At 44.2% G+C, this 22,516-nt stretch overlaps 1 protein-coding gene across 4 annotated transcripts in view; it reads right to left on the bottom strand.

Annotated features, from left to right (window-relative positions):
* Positions 1–1,501: 1,501 nt before the first annotated feature.
* CA10 (carbonic anhydrase 10) overlaps positions 1,502–22,516 on the bottom strand; it is a 482,388-nt gene continuing 461,373 nt past the window's right edge. For all 4 annotated transcript variants that reach the window (XM_041726075.1, XM_041726076.1, XM_041726073.1 and 1 more), the window contains exons 7-10: positions 22,074–22,146; positions 7,675–7,829; positions 5,283–5,457; positions 1,502–2,782 (exon numbers count right to left, since the gene is read on the bottom strand). In XM_041726075.1, the coding sequence (XP_041582009.1) occupies positions 2,760–2,782; positions 5,283–5,457; positions 7,675–7,829; positions 22,074–22,146 (426 nt within the window). In that variant the 3' untranslated portion in view covers positions 1,502–2,759. The remainder of the gene's footprint in view (positions 2,783–5,282; positions 5,458–7,674; positions 7,830–22,073; positions 22,147–22,516) is intronic.

The following is a 22,516-nucleotide window of genomic DNA, read 5'->3' as shown; positions in this document are numbered from 1 at the left end:
TTTGATATGTTTAAAGCTTCCCAATTTTTTTTTTTTTCTTAGAGTGGTGGAAAGCTAGTAAATCCTTCTTACTCCCCCATGGTTTGAGGGCAAAGTGCCCCTATTTCCATTTTATAGTTTGGGTAGTGCAGGGAATGGGGAGAAGGCACATTTAGAGTCAGCCCAGCAGGTGAGAGACCAGCTAGTTCACTCTATTTCTGGTTCTGCTTGGCCAAAGTGAAATTCTGCTTGGGCCCAGTGACACCAGGGGTGTCAGCTTGGGTTTTCTTCTGCTCTCCCTGGACTGAGAAGTGAATGAGTGTTAGGGAATGATAGTGGGGAGGTCATGTCTGAGTTATTTCTAGATAAGGACACTGCCCCAGCAAGAGGAGCCGATTTGCATGACGGAGGATGCCAGTAACAGAACAGAGCTTAGAAACCTGGCCTCTGCCTCCCTTCCTTCCTCACTAGTGCTCTTTGCTCATATCCCAACACAAGTCAGGCATTTACCTACATGGGTACTGCTGGCTATTTCTCTCATTTGATATTAATTGATGGCTTTGTTGTGATTGGTGCTAACTCCTTCGTGTAGAGGGAGGTATAGTATGGTCCACGTAAACCCTGCCAGGTGAGCCACACACATGGCCTACAGGTACCAGGTACAGTACTATGTAGAGTCACTGGTATTGGGCTGGCTGCTTTAAGTAGCTGTGTTGCATTAAGCTTCACAACTCACAGAGGCAGTTATGATCCATGCATCCCTAATGGTAGCAGGCCACCATCAGAGAAGTCAAGCCACTTGCCTAGGGTCACACAGCAAGCAGGCAAGTGGCACAGTGAAGATTTGAAGCCAGGTTTGGTTGATTCACTAATCTTCTTCAGCCACTGTACTACACCGCTGCCTGCCCTTGCAAGCTAGGGAAGATTCTGTCTCAGAAAGAAAGCAGCAAGCCATGCAAAGGAAGACTGTCACCTGTCTACCCTAAACCTTTGCAGACAGATCTGGTTTTCTGCAAAAAATACAATTGCTCAGAAACTGGCTCATACGTCATCACAGCTAAGGCCATGATTTAACTAACAATGGTGCAAAAAGTGAAAACAATTCAAGTAAGTGTATTATTTCAAAAATGAAATATTTGGCCATCTGATCTTTTTTTCATTGTCAAATGGTTAACATGTCACTTGGCTGAAGTTTCCCAGGTGCCTGTGAAGTTTCCCATTTGCACAGACCCTGCATGCCTGTGCTCTCCCTCTTTCTGGGGACTATGATGGAAAGAAGAGACAAAAGTTATTTTTAATTTTGCCACTGAACGAACATCCAAATCTTCTCTTCCAGGAGTTAAGCCTATATGTTTTCTCAACAGGGTATTAATTACCCGGCTCTGGGAATGGCCAGCCAGGTGGCTCCAGTGGCTCTGCTGCCCTGTCAGCCACAATGCAATTGCTCGAGGACGCAGCAGGACTCAAGAGACTTCAGCAGGGAGCATCCTCCTCTTCAATAAACTCAGACACGGGTACCGGGTAACTTGTTAAACACATTTATTGATTTCTTGACAGTAACCAAACACAGTGAGTGACCATTATAAACAAGGAAAGAAAGGCATTCGTTTGTATTTTGTGAGATCCGGCTGCACCTGGAGAGAAAAGACACCCCCTTCCCAGGAATTTACAAGGCAAAGTGCATTCCTTCAAGGGAGCATCACAGGGGGGATGGCAGTTTTGAAATGCAAGAAATCTGTCGCCTGCTACCTCAGGCTGAAGCTCACCTTGTATGAATGATAGAGCCATGGAGTGGAATTAAAGTTATACTTGCTTAGCAAATGCATTCCTGATTGCCACAAACTGAGTAAAAACTGGCTGCAAATGAACAGAACGTGTAGATGAAGGAACAAGTCAAATCAAAGAACGCAGTTGCATGGAGTCAGGGCTTTGCCTGTAAGGAAGGAGAACAGACCAAAGCCAGAAAAATGAAATCAACTCGTTAAACACATTTATTGAGCTGTTAACAATAACCAAACACAATGTATGACCTTTGGAAAACAAGAAACAGCAAATGGATCGATTCTGATCTTGGCAAATCCTACTACAGATATGTGACAAAGAGGGGAAATATTTCCATTTATAGTCTGCAGTGATATATATACAATGTGTATCTCTTCAATGTCTGTCCTTTTCTTTTGAAATTTTTGAGTAAACAGAAGAATCATAATCTTAGAAATAAGTGTCCTTGGCCAACTTTGTCCTGGTTCACCTGTCACCAGCATCCTCAGAGGATCCTAGGACACCACCCGAGATAACTTGATGCCAAGAACAAAGTCCACTCGATGCTGTTGGAGCTGTGTTTCCTCCTCTCTCTCTTTTGGAAGAATTTTGTATGTACAAAGGCTGAAAAGTCTCATTGGGTAGATTTATTAGTTCAGGAAACGGTATCAAAATTGTAATCAGGTTAACTGGTTATTTTCTTCTAAGATCTCTTATGAATGAGCCTGTTTGTTTTCTGAAATTTGACTTCCCATCTTGGAGGCCATGGGAGTGTGTCTGTGTGTAGATATGTTTGCATGTGTGTGTGAGTGCTTGTGTGTGTGTCAGTGACTGTGTGTCAGTAACAGATGTGTTCCTCTGCCATGGTTTTGCAGATACTTTTCATGAAGAAAGGGCCAATCCAAAGAGTGAATGAGGCTTGAGGGAGGGAGGGAGAGAGAAGAAAGAAGGGGGCATTCTAGGTTACATCAATTCACAGTTGTAGCATTTCTTCTTGAGATTCTTCTTGGCCTCATTCCTTACTTGAGGAGCCATTCATTTACTGGAAGGAGAGAGAAAGAAACACACACACACACATACATACACAAACACCACAAAATGAAGCATCATTGAATTAATGCACACAAAGTTTGGGAGGCTTACTCCAAAGTTCTGTAAATTGTATCTATGTATCCCAACCACCCCTTCCACTTCTTCATGAACCTTGAGGCCTGAGCTGTCCAATATGGTTGTTGCCAGTCCCATGTAGCTCCCATAAATTAAAATTAAAACAAAAAATTTAGTTGCATTGTTGTACTAGCCACACTTCAAATGACTGATAGCCATATGTGGCTTGTAGCTACCATAATGGACAATGTAGGTATGGAACATTTCCATGGTCACAGAAAGATCCAGAGGATGGTAGTACTCTAGATGAGGAGTGGGCAAATGACAGCCCAAAGGTCAAATGTAGCCTGTGACCTGTTTTTGTAAATAAAGTTTTATTGGAATGTGGCCACACCTAATCATTTACATATGTCTATGGATGCTTTCACACTACAACACTACCATATAGCAGAGACTATATGACTCAAAAGCCTAAATAAAGTGTTTACCAATTGGCTCTTACAGAAAAAGTTTGTGACCCCTACTCTAGACCATAAGCTCTGCACGGATGGGGCCTTATCTGTCTTCATCACTACTGTCTCCCCAACACCTAGCTAAGTGCCTGGCACATCGTAGGTGCATAATGACTACATATTGAATAAAGGGAAGGCTCAATGAATGAACAGAGTTATTTTTCTGGTAGTTCTGGCTGGAAGGAAACAGAAAATTATAGTTTTGAGACTGCATGTGTCTGACAGAGAAAAAAGAAAGAAGGAGATGTGGGAAAGTAGGAGAGATGAAGTGGGGGAACATGGGCAGCAGTGGTAGCTGCTTCTACAAGCTGCCTTGTGACATCCATAACCCCCATATTTGGGTGGCACATTACTGCTACAAAGGGCTTCCCCATCCAGCCTTTCATTTGCTCCTCCCAAGTAATGAAATAGATGGTATAGAGACCATCATGAAAGAAGCCAGGTCCAGAGGGGAAAAGGCTTGGCTGGGTTTACACGACTTGATAATGACAGAACCAGTCCTGGAACTCAGGTGTGTGGATTCCTTGCTGAAGAAATCTCCACGACTCTGTTCTGCCTCTATCTTCCTTTCCGTGTCAGGGGTTTACCACAGCCATCAACAGATACTTAGCATGCATAACAGAAAAGAGAAGGCCAGATGTGGACAAGAGGGTTACAGGAGGGAGGGGCCATCTTAAATGTCTCCTTTAGTAGGGATAATAGTCACCTGTAGGGACACAGCATCGGAAAAAGCTGTGCTCACACAAGTTACCTCATTGGATCCTAATGGCCTGGCATCCAGAGTATTTGCTCACCTTTTGGGGAAAGGAGGTAGGGTGGGGGTACATTGTGCACTTAACTAAAAGTTTGCACACTTCTAGCTGCCCTGTTCTAACAGATTTGGAGGATTAGCCTCTCTGGGCCCTTGGGTAAAATGACAGTAAAAATGCTATCTTATGCTAAGCGAAATAAATCAGTCAGAGAAAGACAAACACCATATGATCTCACGCAGATGTGGAATTTAAGAACAAAATAAACAAGCAAAGGGGAAAAAAGAGAGAGGCAAACCAAGAAACTGATTCTTTAACTCAGAGAACAACTGATGGTCACCAGAGGGAAGGTGGGTGCGGGAATGGGTGAACTAGGTGATGGGGATGAAGGAGTGCACTTGTCACGAGCACCAGGTGATGTATGAAGTGTGGAATTGCTATATTGTACATCTGAAATGAATATCACCCTGTATGTTAACTACCTGGAATTTAAATAAAAACTTAAGAAGAAAAAGGAAAACACCTTCCTGTTTCCCATCAGTTTAAAGTCCTATGGCGCTGCATATACTAGAAGCTCGGGATAAGGTATACAACTTCCTGAAACATCCTTAGTGTAATGATTTGTAACTATTTGTGCAAAAAAAAAAAAAAAAAAAAACCCTCCACCAAATGTTCTTTCATGGGACCACTCTCTTCCTGGTGAAGACAGTATACCTCAGCAGATGTCCACACTTGGGTTCCAGTAAAACTCCCTTCCTTCCTTTTTCTTTTTTCAAATGCTTCTTGCTTGAACCATAAGGGATCTGAAGGTTTGACACCCCTCCTCCTACCTCTCTCTGTGTCTCTCTCTAATGATACATAGGTTTTGCCAATGGAAAAGCACCATAGGAATGGAAAGGGAGTGGTCTGTCATTTTTTAAAAAAGATTTTATTTATTTATTCATGAGAGACACACAGAGAGAAGCAGAGACACAGGCAGAGGGAGAAGCAGGCTCTCTGCGGGGAGCCCGATGGGAGACTCAATCCTAGGACCCCGGGATCACGACCTGAGCTGAAGGCAGATGCTCAACCACTGAGTCACCCAGGCACCCCTCACTGTCATTTGTAATCAAATTCTACCCAGCCTTCAGAATGCTGCCTGGGGGCCTGCTACCCTCTGCGCCACCACACCCACCTCTGTACTGAAGCTTCTGGGCTCGGTTGTTGGGACAGTCCTTCCCCTGTAAACTGAAGTTGATGTTGGTGCGGATGCAGCGGTTGTTGAGTGGCTGCACAGGCCTGAAGTTGTCACTCATGCTCAGAAAGATCTGAGATGGCTGATTCTGGCTGAGCAGGCGCAAGGAATGCATCTGTGAAGAGAGACATGGCTGAGGCCCACCCATCCTCCCAAATGTGCTAGGGAAGAAGTACAACTGCTAACTGTGCCCAGGCCAGGTGTCACTGGCTGCGTGGGACAGGGCACACGTGAACTCTGAAGAGACCCTTGCTCCACGGACTCAGCTGTGCTGCGGGCACCCCTCCCCTCCATGTCTCCGTGCCCAAAGCGAGCCTTGCTTCCATCTCACCAGGCCACGCATGGCCCAGAGCAAGTCCTTTGCTCTCTCTTATCCTCAGATACACCATCTATCAAAGGAGGAAATCTATCTAGTTGGTTCTCCAGACTCCTTTCTCACTTGGACACCTCATGGTCCCGTAACTTCCAATAATTCAGGAAATTAATCCCACGCATGGGTGTTATCCAAACTGTAGTGACTGGTCCAGGGGTCAGAGCTAAATCAAGCTGGATCAGTTTGGTTCATTTTCTGTGACTATCGAGACTAAAGTGTTTTCCACCATGTTTTGCCACCTGGTCCAGGACCACGAAGCAGAGGAAGATTTTTCTGTTTCTAACAGGGAAGAAGGAAGCAGATGTGCAATAAGAAGCAAAAGAGAACAGAGATGACAGACTTCTCGTGAATTCCTAACATCAATTTCTGATCTCAACTTCCGTAAAGATGCCCCGATATCTCTTGAATACCTCCTTTTTTTTTTCTAAGTTTAAGTTATCTGGAGGAGGTGGCTTGTCACCAAAAAAATTGCAATTAACACAGGTAGGACTGAAGACTTAAAATGGTTCAGATTGTTGGGTTGTGAGTACATATCCTGTCAAGGATATTGGATTCTGCTTCTTTTTGCTCATCTTCTTTTTGAGTTTTTATAGATGCTCACAGTCATAGAATGCCAGAACTGGAACAGATGTGATTTACCCCCCTCCTTATAAAGAGGAGGGGCATTGATTTCACATAAGTGGGGGTGATGGCTTTGGGTGTGCACAGTAAGCCATTAGCAAAGCTGGCACCCAATGCTCAGACCTGGTTCTTGTGTGGTTCAGGGGCATACTAGCCTTGTGGGATGCTCTAAAATATTTCATATTTCAATAGTTTATGAAATACTAAACATCCTACACTTCCTCTTGGAGACTGACACAAATATTATCAATTTAAAGGCCCTGAGAAGTTTCCTAATAAAGAAATCTATTTCACTCTTTTTTTTTTTTTTAATGTAGGCGCCATACTCAGTATAGAGCCCAATTTATGGCTTGAACTCACAACCATGAGATTGAGATCTGGGCTGAGATCAAGCACTGGACACTTAACTGCCTGAGCCATTCAGGCAGCCCTATTTTTTTTAATTAATTAATTAATTTATTTATTATAGTCACAGAGAGAGAGAGAGGCAGAGACATAGGCAGAGGGAGAGAAGCAGGCTCCATGCACCGGGAGCCTGACGTGGGATTCGATCCCGGTTCTCCAGGATCGCGCCCTGGGCCAAAGGCAGGCGCCAAACCGCTGCACCACCCAGGGATCCCCAGGCAGCCCTATTTAACTTTAAAAAAAATCAGCTTTTTCAAGCATATTTGGACATATCATCCATTTTTCTCATTTGCTGTGTGAACATCATAACTGTAGAGCACAGTTTGGGAATTGACTCTGTGGTCTTTTCTCATTCCGACGTATGGGATGTTCCTACAATTAGTTCATGCTAAGCCTTGTGAGAGGCTGGTTCTTCAAACACAGGTGTAGTGATTCAACTGTGCACCCTCAGAATTCATAAATTGAAGTCCTAACCCTCAGGACCTCAGAATGTGATCTCGTTTGGAAATAGGGCCATGACAGGAGTAATTGGTTAAGATGAGGTCATCAGGGTGGGCTCTAATTCAGTGGGACACAGGTGTCCTTATAAAAAAGGGGATTTGGGCAGAGACACAGAGGAAAAACACCATGCAAAGATGAAGGCAATGTTTTTATGAGCCAGGGGACACCGAAGATTGCTGGCCACCCACCAGAAGGACAGATATGGAACAGATTCTTCCTTATGTCCCTCAGAAGGGGTTAACCCTGCTGACACCTTGATCTTGGATTTATAGCCTCCAGAGCTGTGAAGCAGTACTTTTCTGCTGTTTAAGCCACTGAATTTATGTTACTTGGTCAAAGCAGTCCTAGCAAACTAATCGACAGGCACTCCACAAACCCAGACAGTCTTTACATCATTTTCCCCTTTAGCTAAAAGACCACAGAAAAGCTCACCTGCATCCTGGTTATATAGACAGGTTTGTTCATTATTATCCAACTTGCTGTCTCATAGCAGGGTGGGATAGTCATCGACCCATCATACGTAATGAAACTAGAGGTCTCTGGATATAGTTCCTCTATATTAAGTCCCTGTAGTAAATATGCATCATCTGGAGGAGGAAATAAGAAAGACCTAAGAGTTAGGTTTCTCAAAAAAGTGCTGGGATTCCTGATAATTTCTTTTTCTTTTTAAATTTCAGAAGACCACATCTGCAGGAAAGGCTACAGTAATTAGCAGCTCCCCACCCCAATCTCAATTATTTTATTTTATATATTTATTTTTAAAAGATTTTAATTTATTTATTCATGAGAGACACAGAGAGAAAGGCAGAGAAAGAGGCAGAGGGAGAAGCAGGCTTCCCATAGGGAACCTGATGTGGGACTCGATTCCAGAACCCTGAGATCATGACTTGAGCCAAAGTCAGATGCTCAGTCACTGAGCTACCCAGGTGTCCCCCCCAATCTCAGTTATTTTAAACAACAAAGGCTTATTTCTTGCTCAAATACATGTTCACCATAGGTGAACCATACCAGGGAATATGGTCCCTGAGACCTAGATCCATAGCGTTATAGTCATAATGAAATATACCATAAAAGGCTCCAGGGCCTATTAAAACATTGCCTGGTCACCATCTTTCTTTATTAACATTGCTTAATTAAAAGAAGATTAAGAAAATACTTTTAGGAAGAAAAGCAAATTAGATCAAATCTACCATGAGATTCAACAGTTAAGTTCAACAATTGATTTCATTTTTGTGGATCTCCTCTCATAGGGCCTATGCACATAACCTTTTCTCTTTTTACACCTGTTTGAGGTAGTCACACTCCTATGTATTTTACTATCAAATATACTTTTTCAATTATAAAATTATATAAGTGCATATTAGACTATATGGAAAAAAATAAAACAAGAGGATAATAAATATCTCTGTCATCTAAAACAGTTGCCATGAGCATTTTGGTTTATTTCATTCCAATTTTTTTTTTTTAGATTTTTAAATTTATCTATTCATGAGAGACACAGGTGGAGGGAGAAACAGGCTCCATGCAGGGACTCCAGGATCATGCCCTGGGCCGATGACAGGCGCTAAACTACTGAGCCACCCAGGGATCCCCTCATTCCGGTTTTTAAATTCAATGCATTGGTTGTATTTTTGTAAACACTGTAATGTACTGAAGTTTTAAAACATCCACAAATTCCAATGAACCTCTCTCACCTTCCTCCTCTCCCTGTGATCCCTCTCTTTTCTGCACACTCTTACTCTCTTTTCCTGGCTTCCAAAACACCATGCTTGGTATCCCTTTTCCTGGACATTCCCTTCAGGTTCTGTTGCTGGCTCTTGATTCTCCACCTGCTTCTCTCAGTGTTAACATTTACTGGGGACAAGTCCAAGGTTTTTTTTTTTTTCTCTTCCTCACTGTACAGTGAGAAGGCCATCTACATCCATGGCTTCCATGACCCTCTATATCCTGGTGATTCCAGATCTAAGTGCCTAGGGGTCTTGCACCTCCAGTTTGTCATGAGTGTCCACTACTGTGGCTGGTCCAGGAGGCCCATGGAACCCAATGCCTGGCAGATGGAGGGAACTACCTGGCTTCTCCAGTCTTCCTAGAGTCTCTCATCCATGTTTTTAACTCCTAATGGAAAAGGACTAACTCTTCAGTGATTGACATAATCTTTCAGGTTTAGTACTGTGCACATATAATGGTAAAAAAGGACTTCCACATACATCTGGAACCTCACAATAACCTGTAACATTGATTGGTCAGGCATGGGACGCCTGGGTGGCTCAGCGGTTGAGCACCTGCCTTTGGCCCAGGCATGATCTGGGAGTCCTGGGATCAAGTCCCACATCAGGCTCCTTGCATGGAGCCTGCTTCTCTCTCTGCCTATGCCTCTGTCTCTGCCTCTGTGTGTGTGTGTGTGTCTCATGAATAAATGAATAAAATCTAAAAAAAAAAAAAAAAAGGATTGGTTAGGCAGATAACAACATCCCCATTGAGAAGATCAGAGAGGCACAGTAACCTGCCTAAGGTCACAGAGCTAGCTGACTATAGGGTGGAAAATGAAAGCCAGCTCTCCTGACTTCCAGACCAAAGTCATTAATTCACTCAACAGATGTTCACTAAGCACCAGTTTGTGCTGGGCATAGGGTTAGGTAGGGTCTAGAGAGAGAGCAGTGAACAAGATAGATGCAGTGCCCACTCTAATTCTACTGAAGAGACAGACAACAAATGACAAAATAAATACATGCAGGCTCAGCTATCAGGTGATAAGTGTACCTTGGCCAGGCCTGTTCCTACCTTCTGATCCTGAGCATCAGGGATCCTAATCCATTTTCCTGGGCAAAGGCCTCCTTCCTTTCCCATCTCTCCATAAATTGCTCACTTAATTTTCTCTAATAAAAAAGAGTCATCTCTGCCAAGGAAACTTGAATTTCAGTGCTCCTTCACTTGTCAACTGAATTAAGAACAAATCAACTGATCCAGTGGTTTGGAATGATATAAATAAAACCACCGTTGGCCTGCTCCAGCCCCAACTGCTCCTCCTGGCCTCTGATTACCCTGAGTGGGGGAGAACTGAATATCTGGACCCTGTCCGCAAAATGACCACAGGACAGATGGAGTATTCAAGCTGGATTTGGAGGCCAACCCTAGGAGAAAGGACTTTCTTTCAATTTACATTTTAATGTGTCTATCCTCCAATCCAAACATGAGGGAATCAAGACAAGCCCAGGAGAGATACTGTGATTGGAATATGGCTAGACTGGGTCTGCACTCTGGCCTATGTGGTCAGGTGCTTCCATAACAAAGCCGCGGTGTCCAGAGCTCATACCAACGTGATGTTCCTTGGGCGTCACATCAGGCGTCAGCACAATAAGCTTATGTCAACTTGCCATCATTTGGCTCCACTTCTTAAGCCCCTATTATGTGTCAAGCACTAAGCTAGGTGTAGGTGAGCAGGATGCAACCAAGTAAATGCAGCAAGGAGCCACAGAGATGGTGACATAGAGCTGTACTGGGTGCCTTGAGAGGTTGTCAGTTCTGCCTGGGGGTGGGACTCAGGAGAGTATTAATCGAGGAGCTGACCTGAACTGCATTTTGAATGACAGGAGTTAATCAGTGTGTAGCTGGCAGCAGGGTGGCTGTCAAGGGCACCGTCGACATTTCCGCCGGGGAAAGAACTGAGGATGGAGAGAGAGATGCACCAAGGCTGAGGGCCGGAGTGCTGGTGGCTGCAGGGGGAGGGAGGGGTGTGCGTGACATGAAGCTGGTGCTGGGCACAGGCCACACCCGGGAGGCCCTTCTCTGCGCTGTTGGGAGTTCGGGCTTCATCCCGCAGGCGATGTGGAGCCACTGAAGGGTTTAAAGCAGGGGAGTAGCGGGATCAGCTCTGCACTTAATGGTGCTTGCTCTGATGGCGGTTTGGCCCGAAGATTAACATATTGAATGAGAGCAGGAAGCATCCGGCACATCTTTATTAAAGGTCAATGTGATTTGTTTAACCAAGCTTGCACGCAGAGCATATTGGGTACTCTAGCATGCTGCTCTTATTGTATTTTATTTTATTTGGGGCGGTGGGGAGGAGGGAACGAAGAGGGCCGTAGAACGAGGGGCATTCCAGGCATGACCGGGATAAAGGAAACGAACATTTATGTTTCTCCGAAACCATCAGCAGCCTCTGTGCTGCATCCATATTTGAGGAAAGTGTTGGTACGTGTGGGCGGTGGGGGGGCAGGCGAGGAGCAAGACGCTATGTCGGGGAGTTAACCCACACAGCAGGGTAACCGCGAGCTTCCGAACACTGTTGTGCCCGGATCCCAGACTCCACCTGCTGGGATCCTGCCAGGAGGTTCCTCTTCGCCCACGTCCCCTGAGGGATGCAACACTCCATCAGAGAACTGGGCGGCTTGCGGGCAGTTCCACCCTCCCACCATCAATCCCCATTCGCCACTTGGTTCTTTTCATGAATCCTGTGAATATTCACACTTCACCTTTTGCCTTTTTTTTTTTTTTAAGATTTTATTTTTAAGTCACTTCTACACTGGACACGGGGCTGAACTCACAACCCCGAGATCAAGAGTCGCACGCTCCACTGTCTGAGCCAGCCAGGTGCCACACCTTTTGCCTTTTTTACTTCCTCACGCTACAGAACTTGGAAAGACCCAGTGTGAAGAGTGTGACCTGAGTTCTAATGCTGGCATTGCAGCTCACCTGTGTGACCTTGGACGTGCAGGTAACCATGTGAGCCTCAATTTCCACATCTTTAGTATGCAGATGGTTGGGGTAACCACAGGACTGAATGCATGTGTCCCCCTCTCCCCAATTCAAATGTTGAGGTCCTAACCCCTGATGTGACCATGTTAGGAGGTAGGGCTTTTGGGAGATAATTAGATCGTGAGGATGGAGCTGTCATGAACAGGATTAGCACCCTTATAAAAGGGACCCCAGAGAATGCTCTCACCCCTTCATCCATGTGAAGATGCAACAAGATTTCTGCAACCCAGCAGAGGGACCTCGCCATAACCCAGCCATGCTGGCATCCTGATCTCAGAATTTCAGCCTCCGGAGCTGTCAGAAGTAAATTTCTATAGTTTGCAAGCCACCCATTGATGGTAGTTTATGACAGCAGCCCAAACTAACTGAGACAGAGTACATGCCTCAGAGTTGTTTGAAGAACAAATAAGATCACACTTTTCAAGTACAGATGGTCCCCAATTTAGGATGGTTCAATTTACAATTTTTCGACTTTATATTGGTGTGAAAGCAATACTCGTTCAGTAGAAATCAAACGTCAAATTGTGAATTTGGATCTTTTCCCAGGCCAGGGATATGCGGTAGGATCATCTCCCGTGATGCTGGGCCACCAGCCAAAGCTCCCTATCAGCCCCTGGATCCTGAGGGTAAACAACCAGTAACCTCCACCCATTCTATACCCATACACAACCATTTACATTCTGTTTTTCACTTTCAGTGCAGTATTCAATAAATTACATGAGATAACCAACACTTCATTATAAAATAGGCTTTGCGTTAGATGGTTTTGCCCAACTGTGGGCTAATATAAGTGTTCTGAACATGTTCAAAGTCAACTAGGCAGAGTTATGATGTTCAGTAGGTTAGGTATAGTAAATGCATTGTTGACCTAGGATATTTTCAATTTCTGATGAGTTTATCAAACATCACCCCATGGTTGAGGAAGATCTGTACTTGGCACAGGGCCTGGCATACGGCCCTGGGTAGCATTTATGTCACCTCCTATTTCCTTGCTTAGGATGACCACTTTCTTGGGATAAGCACTGCTTGACTTCCCTGAGCTCTCCTGGCTATCCCCAGCTGGGTTAGTGCCTTTCTTTGTCACCATATTTATTGAATCATCTTGCCAATAATAACTTAGTATTTAAACTTAGTTTAAATAACTTAGTATTTAAACTTAGTATTTAAATAACTTACTCTCCACCATCCTGTCAACCTTTGGGAGAAGGGCTTCTGTCTCTTATCTGTGAATCCCCAGGCCCAGGCATGGGCCCACCACATGGCGGGTGCTCAAGGAACACTGATTGGATGAATCAGTAAACCAGTTTCTGCCCAGCAGCTCCTCCTGGTGATGGCGCTGGGCAGAAACTAAAGGAAGAAGAGGTAACATCCTTTGTCAGATAATGGGGAAGAGATCTCTGAGACTCCAGTCCATACCACTGGCTGAAATACATGCTGCCGGCTGCTCCCCCCATGTATATCACTCGTCAAGACATCAGGGTAGGTGTGAGATTGGTGAGATTGGTCCCTATCTGGCATTACCGAGTTTCTATGCCAAATGCATCTATTTACACTGCCATATTTACATTGCTGAAATCAGTGGGCATTTAACATGTAGTGTTTCTTCTCATGACTCCCCCAACTCTGCCTCAGGCTGCCATTAAGTCAGTGTTCGAGCTTTTAGGGATTGGCATTTGAGAACCACAGGCGATCTTTTTACATCTTCTTTTCTCCCCATGGAGACTTGTTTAGTATATTTGGTGGGATAAAGGCCATGGAAGCCAAGAAAAGAATATGGGCAAATTCAGAAATTTCCAGCCCTGGTGTCAAGGAACACTGGGGTGCGTTCCATGGTTGACCAGATCAGGAACGAAGTATCCCCCACTTCCGCTGTCTACGCAGCAGCCAGCAGAAAACCATCAGTGTGTAACCTGTCACAGTTATCCTCTGGGCCCTGAGACAGCAAGGTGTCTAAGAACGAATGCTCTAGGTGATGGGTTGTGCTTACCAGACTCTCATGGATCTATTTATTCATTAGTAAGGAGGGCGAAGATCTAGAGGTTAGAGTTGCTTGTGAGTAGAGACATACAGATTTGAGGGGAAGCTCAGAGGCCAGTGGGGTGGTCTGTTTGCTTTAAGAATATTTATTGAAAGGAAGTGACAGAGAAGTTCAAACAAAATTTCTGTTTAAAGAGAAGTTTTCTTTATTTCTAATTCTTTTTTTCCGTATTTCTCTTTTATCATCTTTCCAACCACCTTTCCTCTATCTAACTACCTGTCATATGAGAATGTAGCTTATAGAGGGCAAAGCCCTGACTTCTAGCATGAATCTTAATCCGAGTCTAAGTTTCAGCTTGTGGTTTGCCAGGAATTTCCTCTTCCTTCATGGCTAAGTCCCATAACCTCTTACTGTGGGCACCAGACTATTGTGGATAATTGCTAAAGTCATCTTCAGGTGAAAAAAAAAATCTATGGACTCCCAAACAGCCTTCAACATAAACAAGCTTATGCAGGTAAATTTATCCTCAGTAGGTCCAACTTCTGTAATTCTTTATGTGTCGGCTACATCTTTGTAGTACGGGAGACGCCTGGGATAATCGATAGAGATAATCGATAGAGATAGAATAGTTCCATGCAGTTAGCAGCCCAATTTTGTTCTTTCAAATGACTGGAGAAGTTGACAGATGTGCTTTTAATTTTATGACATGCTCTTGCTGAATCTGTGATTTATCTTAGACTGAGTTCTCAGTGATGGATACAACTCTCAAGCTGACATTTTCTTCTTCTTTTTTTAAATAAGAAAAATATACTATGATGATATGCCTAGGACTGCATAGTGGGAGGAATCTTTCCCTTCGTCCGAGCTTCAATGGCAGCCGCTGTTAAAAGTGTTGTGTTCACTTATGTGGACAAGTGAGAGATTTAACATTGCGGGGCTCCCTGCTTATGAAGTTCCCATTCAGAGAGCGGTACCAATGAGAAAAAGACACGGTGGTTCCAGGGATCGATACCGGGCTTGGTTCTGATCAATAAGGAACTATTTGGCAATTTTCTCATACGGAATGACATTTCCTCTTGTAATCTGAGGCAAATCCGAGTGAACTGAAGAAAGGCAATTACCAAAGAATAAAGTCATATGATTTGTTTTGTGTTTTATACAAACAGTTGGTGAAAAACAGGGCCTCTGAGAATTGTATTCATAGAGGTAAAGCCCCTCCTTTCCTGTCCCTTGCTTCCTGGAGTTACTACTTAGATTGCAACATGGCAAGTGATTGCTGCATTTCTCATTCTGTGAAAACATTTCCAAAGCCATTCTTTTGAAATGAAAGTACAAGTTCAATTAAGCACAGAGAAAGGCACCAGAAGCAATATGCTCAAACTCCCCAGTGATACTCCGTCACATTTAACGCTGCATCCCTCTAAGGAGCATGTGCCCAGAACACTTCCCAAGGACCCGAGACGTACAAGAGAGTTACAAGTTGCTCTGTCCTTGCCTATGCAATTATCTTTTAGTTGGAATCAGGGAAGGGGGGCCAAAGCAAAGCTTTAAAGAAGCAAGACAGAAAAAAAAATCTTTTAAGGGGCTCGTACTGTGCTCCAAAAGCACATTTAAAATTTCTTCTCGGAGTGCCTTCGGTTGTGTGTCCTTGTTTCCTTAGAGGGAATATATTAAGACAAGAGCCAGATCTTTTAAAATTTGGAATCTGGGATCTTTTGGATCCTTACTGGACTGAAGTTCACCACTGTATTTTCAATCTATGAAATGAATGGAATATGTGAAATTGAAAGAGAACGAAGCCACTGAAATGTTACACTGTTCTAGGACATGGGAAGAAAGCCTTCATTTATATGTAATGTTCTAATAACTACTCCCTGTTCCCCATTTATGAAGGCTCTTTGCACTCCATTAGTTACTGGTTTCACCCTTGAAAATATCATAAAATCTCTTTTAAAAAAATAACACCAGCTTGATGAAATCAGGTGGATACTAAAATGATAAGAATGGTACCTTTTATGTAATTGGAACTCTGTGGCTGCTAATTAATTAACACGTGGAAGATGGAGGGATATTGGCATTCTTACAATATACCACATTAAAAAATTAAAATACTTTGAGTAAATTACTGATATCTCCTCTAGGAAATCCATTCAGAAAATCCATTTTTCAATGTCCTGATTTCAGTCTCGACCCTCAGTCTATTGAAGGGGAATTTAACTTTAATAAAATGGATTTTCTTTAGAAGATTTTCTAAATTCAGCCTGAAATTAATTCTGGCTGGTCTTTTCCATTGTCGGTCTGGGTTTGTGAGGGTGTTTTATAAGATTTGCTCAGACATATGAAATCTAAGCTTCCAAGGAAAGTGAACCTCACCAGGCCATTACTATCCGGTGCATGGGTTCATACACAGGAGCTGTGCTTCATTTAAAGTGAGCCGTATTATGCGCCCAGCATAGTATTCACCGTGAACATTGTTTTTATCTGACATTATAGTGACTTGTCTCCCACCCTTCAGGAAACTGGATGTGACCACCACCTTTGGACAATTAAGGAATGCACAAGATAATGTGCCTCATTTATACCAGTCATTGCCTAGGCAACTCACTGATGACCTGGTTTAATCCTGACCCCAGCCTTCTCAACATCAATGTTACTATCCTCATTTTACTGATGAGGAAATTATAATTTCAGAATCATTAAGAAACTTGGCTGAAGTCATACAGCCAAGGAAGGGGTAGGGCTGGGAGCCCAGGGCTGCTTCATTCCATCTCTCTTGGCTAGAGCACATTGCTTTCTATAAGTATGGTGGTTTCACCACCATGGTATCTGGCTTCCAAAATTTCCAGTCTTTTTGGCGAGATTCTCCTGCTTGTTTTCTTTTACCGATTCCTTGGCATTGATTTTTCTTAACTGGCTCAATAGAATGTTTTTGCACAGTTCCTTTTCCTCTTAGTCCTCTAATTTGTGACCAACTCAAGCAAATGGACTATGTACCTACTAGTTGCCATTTTATGGTGATTCCCCCCAGACCACAGGTCCATGCTTGCTCCCACTCACCTGCCCCTCTCCGCCTAGTTAATAAGACAGACATGCAAGAGCCTCTTCCAGGGTGGGAATTAAAAGATATCTTTAGAAATGATTTGCAATCCTAAGTCATAGGGATTTGAGCTGCTCTTTCAAAAAATGAGGACATGTCCCGCCTCTCTCCTCTATTTATTCTCACTCATGATTTCACCCAGGTTTAAATGCCATCTGGATCCCAATGACTTCCACATTTATATCTACAGTTCTCTCTCCTGAAATCCAGACTCATATACTCAACTGCCCACTCCTCACCTCTTCTTGGATGCCCAATAGACATCTCAAGCTTACCATGTTCGAAACTTCTGATTCCCTTCCCCACTCATGAATACGCTTCATCACAGCCTTACCTAGCTCCACTGATGGGAATGTCTTCCCTCCAGGTCTTCAGGCTAAAAGCTACAGTCATCCTTGACTCCTCTCTTTCCCTCACATCATAAATCTGATCTATCAAGAATCTCATGGTTCTTTGTTCAAAATACACCCAATCATTTCTTGCCGCCCCCTTCACATTCAACTGGGATCATGATTGACATTGTTATGTCATTGGGATGGTTGCAATTATCTCCTAGCATTGACACTTGCCCCTCTACAGTCTCTTTCCAAATATGCAACCAGAGTGATCCTTGTCAGTAAATCATGTCACTTTCTGCTCAAAGTCTTAGACTGATTTCTCATTACAATGGCTTCCAAGAGAAAGACTGATGGGGAGGATTGACCCCATCTGGAATAAATGTCTACGCCTTCTCAGGTAACTGTGTGCTAACAAAGGCAGTGCTACCATAGCCTGGATGATGCTGATTTCCACTGGTGGTCCCCTGCCAAGATACAGGCAGGAGTTGCAGAGACCTGGGGATGGGATGGGATGAACCCGAACTTTCAATGTGCCCACAAGTTCTGTGGTTAGTTTCTATCCCTTCCTAGTGGAAACAAATGCAAAAAGAGAGGAGACAGATCTTGAAACTGAACCAAAGTTAAATTTAGAAAAAAACATGCTGCCAAGTTTCATGCAACGCGAAAGTATCAGCATTACAATGAGTTTTAAGACCTCAGAGCTAAGGTTTTCCCTATCCTTAGAGAGGAAACATGATGGAAAGATGAAGGTATAGAAAAGTTCCTGGGAGGACCTGTGATTGAATCCTTGCTCTCTCACTATGGAAGGCTAGATTATCATTCAGGAAGTGTTCACTTCCTTCCCATCCCCACCTCCACAGGAGGATTTTGCTGTGGGGCTCGGCCATTTCTCTTGTTTTAGCCAGTTAAAAGTGGGCAAAAGTAACGGTTTATGAGTTTCAAGCCTAAGCCTTAAGTAACATCACATATTTCTGACCTCTGCCATGAGAAGTACTTGCCGTGGGTATTTACCTGATCCCAGAAAAGTGACTGTCCTGTGAAGCCAACCCACACTAGCTGATCTGTAGACCTGCAGCTGGAAGCAGAGTCCCCCCCACTGACTCACAGCTGCAGCAGGAGAAACCAGTGTTTCTTCTTGAATGCTTGCTCATTAGGCAGAAGTTGCTGACTTACACAGCCACTTACTAGATGTGTGCCCTTGTCAAATTGCTTCACTTCTTCCAGCCTTGGTAAATTGGGATAGCAGTCATACCACTCCAAACGTGGGTACTTCATGAACACTAGCTCAGGTGCTGCATGTAAAGCTATTAGCACAGAGCCTGAGATGTGGAAAGTGCTCATTAGTGTTGTTTCTTTAATCCTGATGCTGAGCACATTGTAGAGTGGGTACCATGTTGAAGCTATGCTGGGGGTGTAATTCTGGGTAACAGTAGAAGAATGGGCTGGGAGAGTGGGTGGAGGACAAGGTCAGGTATCCCTGGGTAATGTGGTTGGGTGGCAGTGGTGGCAGGGATTGGTTTCTTTCAATCTTACTTAGAAGTATGGAAGCAGGGTATCTGATAGATGCCCCTAAGCAGGTAGTGTTGTCTCCACTGGAACTCAGGGGCTAATGCTAGCATGTCTACAGAGCCTCTGGGGAGGCTTCCAGGCTTATGTTTCTCACCCACTGGTGGCTTCCTAGTGAATGATTCCTGTTTCAGAACATCCCCTACTTGCCACCAGACCAATCTTCCACAGACTGGCTGCTTCAGGAAGTTTAGTGGATGGAAGAGTGCTGGCGCTCTCCTGCTGAGCAAATCAATCCCTTTCGGCCACAGTGTCCTGGGCATAGCAGTGTCGAGGCCATTCCCACAGGTAGGGCCTTCATTATCGCTGCGGCGTGTGATAAAGGTACTAACGGGAACACCTCCATTATTGCCCAGAGTGTAAGAGCACAAATACCTGTGATTAGGAGGCCAAAAGCGGTTACCTCTCCCCATGTGGGGTCCCTTTATCTTGCTTTCATTCCCTTTCTTCTTCCTCGGCCAGGACAGATAGATTATGAGGGACAGAAGGGGAAGAGGTGCTCACACTCCCTTCCATTTGCATTCCTAAGGGCATTTCTTTAAATGAGTCTTCTGCCTCAACTCCTCAGAAGGTTTTAAGACCCTTCAAGATCTGAACCCAGACCACCTTTCTTGTCACCCCCTCTGCCCTTGTTACTGCTACTTGAAGGGGCCACTCACACCTGCATTAATTCAGGCCCTACCCATGTTTACTGTGTATACTGTGGGCACTGCAATGAACTGCCGCCCAAGGCAGAGCTCCTCCCTCTGAACTCTTCACAGTCCCTGGGATGCTCTTCTTGCTTAGGATGCTCCTCTTTGTGCTTGGAATGTCCTCCCTCCTTCCCTCTCTTTTCCCCTCCGCCCTGCCTGCCTTCCTATCCTCTCTCCCTTTCTTCCCTGCCTCCTCCTCCCCTCACGCCTCTCTTTTGCCAGCAAATAGATACTCATCTATTCAGTCCTTATTTAAATGGCACCTGCTCTTTGCAACCTTGCCATGCATTCTAAGCAGATTTTCTGGATTCCAAAGAACTCTCTTTAGACTTTCCACATTGTGCTCGTTACATAAATCTCTATAATGTACTACGATAGGTCTGTCTCCCCACTCAGAAAGTGAGAACCTTGGGAAGAGAAAATGTATTCGACTGATCTATTTCATGGCACCTGGGAGCCACTCAATAAATATTTGTGGAGTGAGCAAGCGAACAGCTGAATGAAGGTCTTGGGTTTTCACGCAGCTGCCCACTTCAGCCATTGCCAGAGGGCGTCCTTCTCTTCCCACTGAGCTGATGGGGCAGCAGTCAGCAGGGATGCTTCATTCAAAATAGATGAAGCTGAAATTTCTCTCGGCCACAAAATGGCCATCCACAGTTGGTCCCAATGAGTCCTGTTAGGCTGGCTCTCTAGCCCCTTGTTTGTCCCAGAATGGGTACCCGTCCCTGAGGAAGGCCATCTTTCCACAGCCTGGACCCCCATCGGGCCTTTCATGTTCCACAGCAGCCACGTCGCTTAATATTAATCAGCCCCCTGTTGGGGGTGGGGTGGGGATGAAAGTCCCACTGATAATTGGCTCTGCAGCTGGCAATCTGTTAGATTGTGTGGTGGGGCTTAATGTGCAAGTTCATGGCTTTTCATGGTCTCTAACCTGCAAATTCAAGATGAGTTGAAAACATTTTATTTAATTTTCATGCTTTTTTAATCAAAAAAGTTAAAAGGCTAATAACATTTTATGGGCAATTATAAAATGTGCAGTTTGCACACGAGACAGAAATGCCTTCCTTAGATGAGCAACCTAAGTGTGCACTTAGAGAGGACTCCACTGGGGCTCTAATGAGGAAGGATAGAATGGTTTTGGAGACAACCCCATCCTTTAGGAGATGTCCATCTAGTGTGCTGGGGTTCTCCATGTTCATTCACCACCCCGCTGCTCTGCACCCCAACCTTTCCATACAGAAGTGACTTTGTAGTGGGCACCTTGTGGGCAGGGCTGGTGGTATGCCATTTATGTTCTGGGGGCCCTGCCTGGTGTCTTCCATGGGCAGGTGTACAGAAAATGTCTTCCAAATGAATGGATACATGAACAAGGGAAGGGTTCTCCACACTCCCCCTCCAGCAGTCCCAGGGGACACCTGAAAGCATTCACTCTGTCTTTTCCCGATCACCACAGGAAGCAGAAGCAGCAGATACAGCTGAGCTCCTCATTTGGCAGAAGGACACTCCGCGGGGATGTGGGTGTAAGAATATTGACGTGCCACTTTTTACTGGGATGAAGTCATTATTTACCTATTGTTTAATTCAAAATCCCAGACCCAGAATGACCCTGGAAGTTGGAAGTTCAATTTATTCACATAACAGATGAAGAAACAGAGTTAACATTGATGAAGCTTTTTGCTCAAGGACAAAGTTGGGACTTGAATCCCACTTTCCTGCTTCCTCCTAATTAGTTAAAAAATATATTTTTTCTGTACTACTTTCATCTCTTGGCATGAGCTCTTAACTTTTCCCAACTTCTGGGATTGCTTTGGGAGAAGTAGCACCTTTTTCCTTATTCTCCTTTCAACTTTGCACTATTCTCCCTTATCTGCTTACGGATTCTGGACATAAAACACTCTGGAAACCCCAGGAAATGGACAGAGTCCTCTAGAACAGTGGATCACATATAGCAATGGAGAAAAGTGCATAAGCTTGAAAAGAGACCCAGTGACAGAGAGGGAGATCTGTTCCAGCTCTGGAAACGTTAAGGTTGGATCCAAACTACCTGGTGAATGCTTTCTCAATCACGTAATTGGCAAAGCCCCAAATGTGGCCAGCTGACATGGTGGAGCTTGTCAGCTCATCAAGTCCCCCAGCTCATTACAAATCCATGGGATAACGATGACCATCATCATAATAATCATTATCGCCTTAGACAGGCGTGGATGACAAAGGCACCCCGGGGATGTCCTTTTGAAATGAGCCGCTTCTTAGCCAACTCTGACTCTCCAGAGTGACTTTCTAGAGAATTAAGGGATCATGAAGCTGGAAGAGGCCCTCGGAGATCATCAGTTCTGGCTTTCTGCCTTCAGACAGGACTAACCTTTATAGAATAGTTGCTGTACAGGAAATCGAACCAAACTTACTTTTATATGTTATTCTTGTGATAGTATCTCTGTTGAGCATTCGATTAAGAAATGGGTTTGATGAATCAGAAACCTAGGAGAGAAAAGAAAATATTAACGACTGGGCAGTTCTATCCCAGAATAAACACTGCCTCCATACATTCATTTATTCATTCAAAGCCATTGAGTGCCTGCCAGGTGCCAAATACCATGGTGGCTGGAAATTCAGCATTAAATACATACACTCTACTCTCAGACATCCAATCTAGAGGAAGAAGGCAGGTGAGTAAATGAATGGTTATAGTGCAGTGTGAAGATTGCTATGATAGAGTCACAGGCGTAATGATATTAGGGGAAGACTACCTACCTGGGGAATCTGGGGAGCTAAAGAGTGAGCTGGGTCTTGAAGGATGAATAGAAGTTACAAGGTGCTTTGCTGGTAGAGTATGTAAAGGAGGAAGGGT

The sequence above is a fragment of the Vulpes lagopus genome, chromosome 12, assembly GCF_018345385.1.
Source record: "Vulpes lagopus strain Blue_001 chromosome 12, ASM1834538v1, whole genome shotgun sequence".
In the NCBI taxonomy this organism is placed as follows: Eukaryota; Metazoa; Chordata; class Mammalia; order Carnivora; family Canidae; genus Vulpes; species Vulpes lagopus.
Note: the sequence above shows the minus strand (reverse complement) of the source record. Positions and strands in the feature narration are given on the sequence as shown.